This window comes from Apus apus, chromosome 2, assembly GCF_020740795.1.
Source record: "Apus apus isolate bApuApu2 chromosome 2, bApuApu2.pri.cur, whole genome shotgun sequence".
Classification (NCBI taxonomy): Eukaryota; Metazoa; Chordata; class Aves; order Apodiformes; family Apodidae; genus Apus; species Apus apus.
In genome coordinates this window covers 124,255,225-124,268,436 of record NC_067283.1, presented here as the reverse complement: position 1 = coordinate 124,268,436, position 13,212 = coordinate 124,255,225, and the positions used below count along the sequence as shown (strand labels likewise).

General features: G+C 38.9%; 1 protein-coding gene across 4 annotated transcripts in view; it reads left to right on the top strand.

Moving 5' to 3' along the window:
* Nucleotides 1–5,299: 5,299 nt before the first annotated feature.
* Nucleotides 5,300–13,212, top strand: part of UBE2W (ubiquitin conjugating enzyme E2 W) — a 37,767-nt gene continuing 29,854 nt past the window's right edge. For all 4 annotated transcript variants that reach the window (XR_007888527.1, XR_007888526.1, XM_051609777.1 and 1 more), the window contains exon 1: nt 5,300–5,339. Coding sequence is in view for 2 of the 4 variants with exons in the window: in XM_051609777.1 (XP_051465737.1) it covers nt 5,325–5,339 (15 nt within the window). In the remaining 2 variants the exon portion in view is untranslated. The remainder of the gene's footprint in view (nt 5,340–13,212) is intronic.

The window sequence follows — 13,212 nt, the reverse complement described above, 5'->3', positions numbered from 1 at the left end:
TTTTGCCAAATTCTTTCCTCAACCAGAAGTTACTTTGAAGTGAAAAACAAATACTGTTAATTCCTTTAATGTTAATTCCAATTTAGAGCTGCCTTTTCAGGTGAGAATTCATATGTAAGGCCTTTCTTTCCATGAAAAATATGCTGCTGGTAGCCTATATGCAATTAATAATAGAAAGCCTTTATCTCCAAAATCACTGCTACACAAAACGCTAAGTAATACATAATTCATGACTTGCGTTGCTGTAAATTCTTATTACTCTGTCTTAGTAAAACAATGGGATACTTGTTATGCAGGTTAATTCATTCTTACATAAATAGTTCGCAGTTTTGGTTGGTATCACCAAGCTTAAAAAAATACCTAGTGTTTAAATGCATTTAGCACAAAGGCTTTAATTTGTCTTTTTATACAGGTGAAAACTTCCCACATTACCATACTTAATTGACATGTAATGTTTTCTAGAAGTGATACTCTATTTGAGTCAGAATTATTTGTAGCAAACTACTTGAAATATGTAAAGAATTTATCAATATTGCACAAATATTTAAGCTGCTTTCAGATGTCTCATTGAGCAGAAGAACTTCTGAAGAAGAAATAATGAAGAACATTTGACTTGTAATGAACAACTATGACTTAACAGGAGAACAGTCTGAAAATACTTTGCTGAAATAGTCAAGTAACTGCTCAACCATTATGTTTTCATAACATAGCTCAGGTAAATGGTAGTCATATCCCATGTGAAGTCTTGTCTTTCCTGAGGGAAGTTAAATAAATAAAAAACCTAAATTAGGGTTATATTTCAATATAAATTGTATTTATCATCACTGAGCAGAGTCTGAACCTTTGTTTTTGATAGATAATCAACCTGTTCACATGGGCTCCTGAAACAGATGTTTTTCATGTGGAAGAATTTTTTTAAGTTACACAACCTTGCAACTTTTTAATGTATTACTCTATTTCATTGAGTATAGGTCCTACACAATTCTCCTTTTTTATAGCTGTTACCTTTACTACAGAATTTATGAGAGTTAGAGGATTACTGGTGCCAAAAAAAACCCATGGCTTGGCAATTACTACAAATTGGTAATTACGGCATATTACTAAAACAGGCAATTCCACTCCTTTCCCTGGCCACCTGGCCTCTTTCTTCCCGTGCAGTAATTATAGCAACTGTGTGTCCACAGAATAGGAGAGATTCCTTTTCTGATCTGATGGAAAATTATTTTGTTAGTTTAGTCTTGCTGTGGATAAGCTGAAAGCCAGAGATCATGGAGTGACTGTAAAATTGTCAAATCCTAGACAAGAGAAGAAATGGAAGTGTATGACAGCTGAGAACAGGATGACCCTCTTCTGCAGATGGTGCACTTGCAGCAGATCAGGAATAAGGTGAAACCTTTAGCCTCCAGGGCTTTGAAAGCCCTGGGATGGAAGTGATAATGTGTGTTACTATCCAGAACAAAGTAAGGTAAAAATGGAAGAAGCCATTGCTGAAAAAGCTACATTATCACTAAAGAATAAAACAACAAATAAAATCTCAACAGGGCAAAGACCTTGCAAATTTAGAGTATTTTTCACTTTTAGCTATGTATGCATCTTCCCTTGTATTCTCTATATTATCTTGTCTTGGTTTGATTCTACATCTTTTACTTCCATGATGCAGACAGCATTCCTGCAGGTGCATCAAGCTTCTGTTTATCAGAAGATCTCTGTTCCAGAGACATTTTAAACACCATGCTCTTCCTGAAACTGGCAGGCAAGTGGAAGGAGAAGCTGGCACCATTCCTTTGAGAGACAGGTTGTCCTCCATGCTCATGAGATGCAGTCTCCTGGCACTGCGGATTATGCACTGCAGTTGCTACACCATTGGAGTAACAAGGAGAGGTTAATGCCATGTATAGTTGACTTCTGTGTGAGAAGGAGATAAAATGAAAAGGTAAAAAAGTACACTGGACACAGACAAAAGAAATCAAGTTCCTGTTGTATTATAGTGGCAGAAATTGTAAAGAATCAGGCAGGGATAGTGCAGTATGTAAAATAATTATGTATATAAAACAAAAGGGAAGAGGAAAAAAACTTTGGTAATATTTGAAAACATTATGAATAATGGAGGCAATGAAATATAAAATCATAGGGACCCTAATCAAGCAACATGTTTGACCTTTGTGAAACTGGCTAGATAGATCAGAGCATTATGTTCACGCCATCTGAATTTCAGTTGCATTTTTCCTGTAAATATAATGTAATGCAAACTCTGAAGACAAGTGAATTTTTACGTCCAATTCATGAGTATTTTAAGAAGTACAATTTTCATTATTTGCTCTATATTTTGTATATGTGAGTCATGTATTTGATCAGATCAATGCAAGATAGCTTCTGAAATAATGAAGGTAACAGATCAAATTCCCCTTAACCTGAAAGTTTTCAGTATTTGGGACCTAGACCTCCAATTCTTGAAGTTGCTGGCAAAACTTGGGTTGACTGGTGCAGGATCAGGCTGCATTAGCCAAATTCTAAATCTTGTTTTAAAAAAAACACAAAACCCAACAAACAAATATTGCATTGGCTATCTCTGCACCTACAACAGAGTAGGAAGGGTTAACTGTAAAAGTATTTACATCCATATTTTGCATAGGTAAAGGTCAATACTGAATTGAACAGCAAATTACAATATAACCAACTGCTTGTGAAATGTCCCTACTCTGGGGTTTGGGGACTTTCATTGCTGAGATTACTGAATAACTTAGAACAAAGAATACTATGAGCTGTCACAAAATCAAGACTGCAACTGCATTTAAGAAAGAAAATACTGATACTAGTATCAATTCTTTCTGGGAGTCCACTAAAAGTTTTGTTTTCTGATTGTGCTTAAGAGATTGACTCCCTATAGCATTATGCACTGTACAAAAACACTTATTAAAAAGCACACGCTGCAGGCTTGGTTACTGAGCCATGGGGAAAGGCAAAAAAAAAAAAAACAACCCAAGAAAACACAGGGACAATTCTCCAGCTGCCTCTATTCCCATGATGGCAAGAAGCAAAAAATGTTGCACATACATACTAGACAACTGCATGACACTTAAAGAACAAAAATGTGACAACAGCGATAGAAGATACCTTTGGTAGTCCTGTAAGAATAAACTCTACCAATGTGAATTCAGGGATGGGGATATTCTGGTCATGAGTGTCAGCTGCAGAGTAGCTTAGCCATCCAGTTACATTAGGGTGGGTAATAATTAGTTTGTGCTTTATTGTTTGTGTGAAGGGCAAACTGCCCCTTGCTTTTTATGCTTGCTATCCTCAGGAATGGGATTTGCAGCACACATCAAGTTATCTCAGGGAAAAAATACTTCAGTGCAAAATGTGATAGATGTTTTAACGTTTCAAAGCCCTGTGTGATAAGAAAAAATACTTCTTGAACTTAAGGACAGTTAAAAGCTGTGATTTTTTGCTAAGGTGGCTTTTTGTCCAGTGATAATTTTTCTTTTTGACAGAGTAGAAGTCATATTTGTACTGATTACAGTTAGCTTAAGACTACAAAGCTCATCTATCCATGCAGAACCAGCTCACAGTCTATAAAGTCTGTTCAAAACTTATGCCTTTTCATATCTTCTGACCTTGAACAGGGTTTTCTGGAACAGACTTAAGAAACTGAATATAATGGATTAAAACAAGTTTTATCTCAGTGTGATTACATCAACACGGATAGTCAATATGTCCATGTTTACAGATGAACACATGTCCTTGATGTTCTTGCTATCTTTGTGGCATATGGCATTAAGAAATATATTTTAGGATAAACATATGTTTGGATCATGCAAAATAACAACATCTAGTAAAACAGAAACAGCGACGTTCCACTTAAATGCTCTAACAGCTTAAGTTAGTTCTGAAGAACTACAGGAAAAAGAAACATGTATCAGGTCTAATATCTACTTAATGCAATAAATCCTCTGCAACCCAAACGGTGTTGCCAAATCATATAGTACATAGTGACTTCCAGGGGAAGAAAACCCAACAAAACAAAACCATAAACCAGCAAGACTCTTCTGATTCAAGCGTTGTTTAAATGAAGTCAGTAGAGCAATGCCATCTTGCACAGGGTCAGGAGCCCATAGTTTATGACTGAGAATTGAGGTTGAATTCAGAGGACAAAAAGTACAGGATTTGGTTTACATCACAATACTTTTTCCATCCTTATTTTTGGTAGACTAGTTGCAGGCTTTCAGATGCACAGATCTTCCTTAGGGCTAAAATTAAAGCAGATTTTGAAGGCAAATACAAGCTGAGAAGAATTGTTCAGTAATTTAATTGGATGTGTATTAGGACATCTCCGAAGGAAAAGTCATGTGGAATAGTGAAGCAGAAGTGACCTAAGGGGCTTATTTAGCATCATCAGAAAGCACGGGTGCGAAGGGACAGAGAAAGGTTCTCCAATGTTTTTGAACATAAAGCAAAATCAGGGGGAGACTGAGATTGTAACAAGTTATAAAATCAGTATCTGTATTAAATCCTTGGTTTTCCATTCATAATCCACTAGGATTATGAGCTGTATAGCTTTGTCTTTGGAAAAACATTTTGTAGGTTTATCTTGAGGGTGCACTTGGCCTAAACTACTAGAGCTGGAACAACTGCTTCATGAAAAGTGTTTCTTCAAGTTGCTTACTGTGTTGATTGCATGCCAACTGCTTCTAGTAGCAGTGCTGGTTTATTTTCACCTACAGAGTTACCACAAAATCACCCAGTGTGAGGGACCAAGATATTGCAGTCCAGGAAAGGAAAACGCAGAACCCCAAAACCACTCCCGTTTGAAACACACCCACGCTACTTTGGACGTGAACACCTCGAGACCACCGCTGCAGAAACATCTGATTATCTGGAGGCTGATGACCTGTGAGAAGCAATGGTTCACCAGAGCCAGGCGGGGGCTCGCACAGCACGCCAGCTGGCGGCCGCGCTGTCCCGAGCGGCTGGTCCCCAGGGCTGCCGCGGACCCCTCATCCCGCCTTCCCGCCGGGGCGGGGTTCCCCCCGCCCCCGACGTGCGGGCAGCCGGCAGAAGCCCGTCAAACGCCACCGCCGGCATGAACTAAATCCCTGACAGGCTCTGGGCGCGCAGACCTAACAACCCTCAGGAACCGGGAGGCCGGGCGGGGCGGCGCCAGCCCCCGGGGCTCGCAGGGACGGCGGGAGCCGAGGGGCGAGGCAGCCCCGGGACGCGCCGCCCCGCCCGTGCGCATGCGCGGCCGCTCGGCCGGCAGGGCGGGCACGTGACCAGGGCGGGCGGGGCGGGGCGCTGCGTCTGTGCGGGGAGGGGGAGGATCCATCATGGCGTCGATGCAGGTGAGGAGCCTGCGGCGGGGCCGGGGCAGCGGGCTGGGGCGGGCCGGGCGGCGGGCGGCGGCGGGCGGCGGGGATAGTAGGAGCGGAGCGGAACGGAACCGGGAGGAGCCGTTCCCCCTGGACGTGTGCGTGCGCTGCGGAGAACGGTGCGGGCGGAGCAGCCGTTGGGACAGCGGTTGAGAGGATCAGTTGCGCGGCGGCTTCGGCGCGGCCGCAGGGGTAGAGGGGCTGTGGATGGCGGTGGGAGGCAGAGTAGGGCTGGTCCGGCGCCAGGATGAAGCCGGGATCTGCAGGGGCAAACCGTGAGGTCCGAGGCCGGGCGCCGGCTGCGGCGGGGGGAGGAGGGAGCCGCAAGTGAGGGCGGGCGGGGCAGGATGGCGGGCGGGGGTGGAGGCCAGAAGTACCGGGTCCCGGAGGGGACGAGTTGCCTGGCGAAGAGGCGGGGGAGGGGGCGAGGTACGGGCTAAGGGACCCTTCTTTCCCCCTGGCAGGGCTTGAGGGGGGCAGGCATTCCCTGGCCGCCGTGGGAGGTGGTCCGCCTCCCCCCACGGTGTGGACCTAGCGTAGCGAGCAGGTCCCGGAGACCCTCCCCGGTGGCACCGTGGGGACGGTGTCGAAGGCTGTGATCAGCAGCTCCATGTTACCGGGCATTTCAGGGCATACGGCAGCGTGATTCTCGGGCACAGCGGGGCTGGGACGGACAAGTTGTCCCAAGCCGTGTGCCCATGTTGCCTGTGGGGTTTTCTTTCCGTAAAATGAGATTGTCTTGTGGTGTCAGTCCTGTGGGCAGATAACGTCTGGTTTGGCTTGGTTGGAAGGGGTTGCTGTAGGTGCAGTAGCATGAAACATCCTGCTGCTTGACAGGTATTTCCAGCTGAATTATTTATTCATACCTTCTCCGAAGGAGTTCTTAGTAGCTGCAGAATTTGCTCTGGAAGAATGGATCACTTTCACTGTGTTCTGCTCCGAGTGGGTGGTGATTTATTTGCGACTGGGGCTGGAGAAAGATCGCTGGGTTTTGTGGCAGTGGCCCCTGTCTTTCCTTATTTCACCTGTAACTGCTCTGCTTTTTGCATTAAGTTTTCCATTTTCATGATCTACCACTTCTGTTTTCTTTCTCAAACTGCTGCTTTCTCTTTCTTGGTTTCATCTTGGTCCAGTAATATATTTTTTGTCACTTGTAACAGCTGAGGAAGAGTGTACAAACATTGAAATCAGTTTAATTGTCCTGATAAACATGGATTTTGTATGGCTTAAAAGAGTTAAAAAGTCAAAGCATTGAACTTTAGGGGTAAAAATTCTGCTTATGAAGTATAGAAGCGTGAAAAATAGTGGTGTGTCCTTCTGAGTTACTGATATGAAAAGGGAGGAAGAACTTGAATGTACTGTACAGAATGTTCTTTTTTAGCAGGAGTTTAGACAGTCTGATCTGCCTTCATTTTATCAGCAAATAGATTTTGTAATGCAGCTCTTCTAATGTTCTGACTTCAACAAGCGTAACTGCAAAACAGAGGCAATAATTAAGTAGTATTTTTTATAAAACTGTGTGAAAACTAAAAGGAAATGACAGTTGTGAAACTTGAAGGCGGCAGTCTGGGACTTTGTAAACCTGTACTGTGTTGCTTTCTCTGGTCTATTGAATGACCTTCTACAGATTACTTTATGCTCATTCCTGTTGCTCCCTCTGTAAGGGGGAAATAATTATTACAAATTAAATGAGATTATTTAGCATAAGTGAATGACAAATGTTGAGTAACACTAAGATAAGTGATGGGTGGAGGTAGTACTTTCTGAAAATATGGCTATTGTAAGTCTAATGTAATTACTTTCGTTTTAGACATACCAGCTGTAAGATGACACTTTATATGATGTTATGTTGTCTTTTGCTGAGAGATTGAAGGAAGTTTGTTGAGTTTTTCTTGTTTTTATGTTCCTAGTTGCATAACCTTCTGATGACTTTTTTCTTATTTTAGTAGAATGTAGTTTAAAAAATTGGAAAAGTTGTCTGGGAATTAAAAAAAAATAAACAGGAAGCATAAATGAAAAATTAGTAAGTGAACTGTAAAATTAGGAAGTTTTACAATAGCAGATACTTTCCCAGGCAAGCAAGATTTCAAGGTTCTGAATTCTTCTATTAACATTTAAATCTTCAATGCAAAAAGCATTTTACAAAGGAAACTGTTCTGTGTAATTTTTAGTGGTTTTTTTTTTGTTCAGGATAATTTTATTTATTATTAGTGATAACATTTAATATTTGAGCTGCCTAACAAAATGTCCTTTTTCTGATTATGTACAGTGTTTTTAAATATGCTATGTTTAACTGAAATGTTTGTTCAGCTCATTGCAGGATCTAACTATACCCAGTAGTCTGTCACCATACCATCATGGTGGTACTATTTATATTTCTGATAATAATATATTGGTACCTTAAAGAAGTTTTAGTCATTTCTTAAATGGCTGTAATTTTATACAGCAACGTATGATGCACTAGGTTAATCACATCCTATTTTTGCAGATCCCCTGAAATTCCTCTGGTTAAGTTAGTTATTTCAATAGCCTGTCAGCCTACAAGGGAAGCTTTGAAATTGTAACAAATCTTTTTTTGCCTGTAATAATGAACACCAGTCAGAAGAGCTACTGCTGTAACTTGTAAAACTTGGGAATTTAAGCCTTTATGTGTATAATTTAAACTTATTACGATCTTTTGTCAGTGTGGACGTTCCTTAATGGTAGTTTTCTCTAATGCTTTTCTTCTAGAAAAACAGAAGCCAATGTTGACAAGATCCTGAGTTTTGTTTTCTAACCGCTGTGTTGCCCAAAGTCATGGCTAATTTGATGCTGCTAGATTGGTTTAAACCTGGTTTTGTGCAACTTTAACCAAAAGATATTTTTTTTTCTTAGCAAACAAACAAAACCTCCAGATAATCCTCAAAGGAGAAGATTTTTTTTAAGCCTTTTCCCAGAAAAAGCCCAAGCTTGTGCAACTTTTCCTGAAAAAAAACCCCACAAATAACTGAAAAGTTCTGAGTAGTGTAGAACAAGGGAGTAGGATGGATTTGCTTTAGAAAACTTGTAGCATCTTTAGTAATCTGAAGTCTTAAAGCTACAGAGAACATAAAAATGTGGTAACTGCTAAAGAAATAATACACAATAAGCACTTATTCTCAGAACAGCTGGAAACACATCTATGGGAACAGTTTTAGGTTTGCATTTTATCACCAGAATTACATCTGTTTTTTTCACATGACATTTCTACATATAGATATTAAAATCTGATTAAATATAGAGGTAATGTAATTAAAAACACAAACAGCTTTAGTAAAGAATGTAGAATGCTAGCCTTCACCATGGGTTTGTACCAGGATTTTTTTTTTTTTGCCTTTGAGAACTGCCTGTTGGTGGTCAGCCATCAAAATTCACACAACACATCAATGTAAAAAGTGATACTTGAGAAGTCTTGTTACAACAATAGAATTTTTTTTCAAAAGGCATGTCTAAACAGACCTTTAGTAAAATAATTGTTCTAGATAACAATGCAGAATTCATGTTAGTTTGAAATAGGCAGGAATTTCTATGATAGAACACAAGTTAGTAGCAATACAGAAGTTTCCCACAAGTTTTACCCCATTGTTTTCAGCCAGTGGGATAGGAATAGGGGCCATGTATACAAGCCACTGCAATCTCAAGAAAAATTGTGGTGTAATTACTTTATAAGAAAACATTATGCTTTGGATATGTCCACTTTTGGTTAAGCTTCCTTGGTTCTATTCTTTACCTGCTCTTCTCAGTAGTTGTTTCCAGTTATTCTCAAAACAATTGTTTATTGTTTAATCTTCAATATTGACAGCATTTTTATTTAATAATTTAGAAATAGTTTTCACTTGACAGCTTTGTCCAGGAAAATGTTCTAACCTATTTTTAATATGTATTCCAAAAAAACCCAAAAAAACCCCAGCCTTTAGGGAGGAAAGCTTCCAATCAGCTGGAACTTCAATGATGATGCACATGTATTCTGTTAATTGGCACAGTGCAGGATGCTATTTGTATTATTTCAAATAAAATACTTTTTTCAAAAATAATGGTTTACTGTAATTATATCCCAATTCTGGGATATAAACACAATGAAATTATTGGTATTTAGTAACAATTTGAAGTATTTAGAGGTGCCATTGGTGAAATACTGGTGAAGATAAAAATGTCAGTTTTTTAAACTGAAAACTGCAAGTACTGTAATTGAGACCAAAACCAGTGGAGAGTAAAAAGTGTTTCTCCTGTCCACTAAGAGCCTGTTAGTCCTTTATGTAACCTTCAGTTATCAGTTTGTACTGCTGTGTGGTATATTAGTTTTGGCGTATAGCCATGTTACAGTAAAATAAGATAAATGCAAAACATATAGTTATTTTACCAAGATGAGTTTAATCTTGGTTTTTGTTTAATCAACTTTCTGAGTTGAATTTCAAGTGGAGTTTAAAATTAATAGTCCTTAAGTCAGTAAAGATAAATAAAATAGAAAATATGGCGTTAGCCCCTAATGAGTTTCACTTGCTTGTTTTTGTATCTGCCTGTGTAAATACAATTTTGAGAAACACTTTGCTTGTGCAGCAACTGCACAGTTTTTTGAGCTAGAATGTAAGAATTAACTTCTGAAAAAGAAAGCAATGGTAGACAAATTCACTGAAAGCAGTGTCCCTGAGCGTTACCAGCACATATTTTTTTTCCAAATAGACTAACTGTATAGCCAAAATATGGAAAATACTTTCAACCAGTCTCACTGAATGTTGATGTCTCATTAATATGTGTATTATTTAAATCAAGAAAATAAGAGCAAGCACATACTTACTGTAACAAATAGGTATTCCAGTTGATTCTAAGTATTTTTTTGCTCAGAGTTTGATGTCTTGTATTTGCTTTTAGGCCTAGCTGTTCAGGCTCTGAGAAGGGGAAAAGAGAAAACAATAGATTTGCAAAAGCCAGGGAATGTTGTCTTGTTAAGCTGCTCCCTTGGAAAGCTCTGCGAGTTTGTAATTAATAAGCTAAAGCAGCTTAGCACAAACAATGTGTGAAACTCGGTGATCAAGCACTTTCTTTAATTGTTTGCTTAAATTCTACCGAGCTAAGACTTTCAGACTAAAGGATGTTCGCTATATAATGTACAGGTATAGGCTGTACTGGTGAATACCCCTGTAGTTTATTTGATTAAATTACCCCTATTAAAAGGAAAGAGAGAAGGGATGACTTCCATTGAACTTAGTCCCAGTTATGGCTTTTTCAACAAATACAGATATGTTGATGTAATGATCATGTCTCTTAAGAAGCCTTGTTTTACAATGGAGCAACAAACTTTCAAGTAGACAGGCTACAGTTTCCACCGGGGTGGTGTATGATGAAGGTCCTTTTCCTTATACTTGGAGCTGAAAATTTTGTGCATTTTGCATGGTTTTGAAGTATTGAAGGACTGTGACAGAGATGTCGTCTAGGGATTGGATTTTTGCCTTTTGAAAGGAAGAAGAGAGAATAGAATCATAGAATCATAGAATCCTAGGGGTTGGAAGGGACCTCGAAAGATCATCTAGTCCAACCCCCCTGCCAGAGCAGGGTCACCTAGAGTACATCACACAGGAAGGCGTCCAGGCGGGTTTTGAATGTCTTCAGCGAAGGAGACTCCACAACCTCTCTGGGCAGCCTGAGTGCACATTAATTTTAAACCTCTTATAACTTCATTTATTAAAACAAATTAAAATAAAGTAAATAGGTCAAATATTTTAAAACAAAAAGAGCCAGTAAGCAAACTTTAGTGATGGCATGAAGGTCAGGTAACATGCCTTCTGTCTGCTTTTGGTAGTTGAGTGCTTTCAAAAGGTATTCTGAAATTTATGCCAGCCCTTGCAGGTTTTTTTCTGTGTTTTTGTTTGTTTTTCCTCAGAGGTGACCTTAATCACTGGAATGAAAAACAGGTGTCAGTCTGGGATGGCAGGGGAAGAGGGGAGGGAACCTCACCGTTTGCCTCTCTAGGAGTGGTATTAATAGTGTTAATGTGTTAGAAAGGACAGAAGTTAATGGTGGTAGTGCAGGAATTGTGAGACTACTTTTTTTTGATAATTTTATTGCAAATACTAACTATTAATCCTTTCATGCACAATATTAAAAATAATTCTGTTTCTCCTTGCATGATTACAAATGCAAAGTTGTTTGTCATCGTTTTTATTCAACTTAATTTAAAATACTGCTTGATCAGCCTCAGGAAAAAAACCTGGTATACATGTCAATAAATGTTACTAATAGTTTACTAGAGTATAGCAAATATTGTCTCTGAAAGTCTGCTGGAATAAAATGAATTAATAGATTTTTATTATACTTGTTCACATAGATTTATTTTTCTTCTTGGTCAGAAATTTATGGCCAGTGGTAAAAAGGAACAAGGAAACTGAATGGATTGAGGCTTCCTAAGTTAGAAATTCTCTCCCCATCATATTTAGGGATATGTATTGAATGAGCAGTTCGTTTTTGTTACAGTTTGTAGCTTCCAACATTCTGCCCCTTTGGTCAGAATACACCATTTTATCTTGGTTATCAGCCTCTGGAATGGTTTTTGTAAGGATGAGAAATTCCCTGGTAGACATATGGTTACCCTCATTGTGCTAGCCCTTGCTATCTTAAATTAATGTCTTTAACTGAACCAGTTCAAATGATGACAGACTCTCTTCCTTAAAAGATAAATTTTATGTTTAACTTTTTAGTACTGTGTGTGGCTTGTGCTGGGCATTGGTACATTGGAAGACTATTTATAAAGCAGATGACTAACTGTCAGTTTAATTTTATTCCTGATTAGTGGATTTCACTTTATTTGCTTTAAACTTATAGATACCTTGTAAAAAAAATTGATCATCTGGCAAAAAGCCTTTAAGACTGTGGAGTACAGAATGGTGTGTGTGCAGTTACTGGTTTATCTTTAATTATACTGTAGTTCTGATTTCAGGTTGATCTTGTTTCTTAAAGGTGGATATAAATCAAGCATATTATTCCCTTTAGAAGAAAACTGTGTTGCTTTGACTTTCCAGTCAAATATTATAGAATATCTAGAAGCATGTGAAGATAGGATTCTGGTATTGGACTGAGAAACCAACAGTCCTTCCTCCCACCCCTCAGTCCATAACATAATGAAATTTTTCAGTACTGAGAAAGACAAAAGATTAATAACGGAAACTTGCTTGTAAGTATCTTGTTGAAAGATTCATGCATTGCCTTTTGGTTCCTTTGAAGAGAAGTGTAGAAAATGCTGGACATTCAGGACTCGGTAGTATGGATTGTTCTGGGAAAACATTAGAACCGGGCTGACAGATGTTAACATGTTTTATTAGAAATGAGGAGTAGGAGACTAATCTGCTTCTGCATTCTCAGTACAAATTGAAAACCTGATAGTCAGCCAAAAATAGATAGAACTTGAAAACAATTACTGAAATTCAAATTCTGGTGGGTTTTTTAAATGTACTTTTTATGTACTTTTTTAATGTATTTTGTGAAGCTGTTTTATTATGTGTCCTGCTGAAGCTTTAATTGGGCACATCCAGTCAATGATCTTTCCCCCTCTGGGCCTTGGTTAAATCTGGCCATAAATAACTTTGATTAGGAAAAATTTGCCCAGGATTGTGGTAGTCAAGTATCTGGATAGTTTGTGAGTTGGGCCCAAATTATTTTAATGGGATATACTCTGCAGGGGCTTTCATCAATGTCCTGATAGATTAGGAAACAAAGGATTTTTTTTTTTAATTTGTAGGAACTGCCTGTTTTATCTCTCCTTTAGATTTCTTAAGTAGCAAGGTGGACTCTAGCAGGTAATTTTTACTTGTCAATGTTTTTAATCTTTACCTTGTTT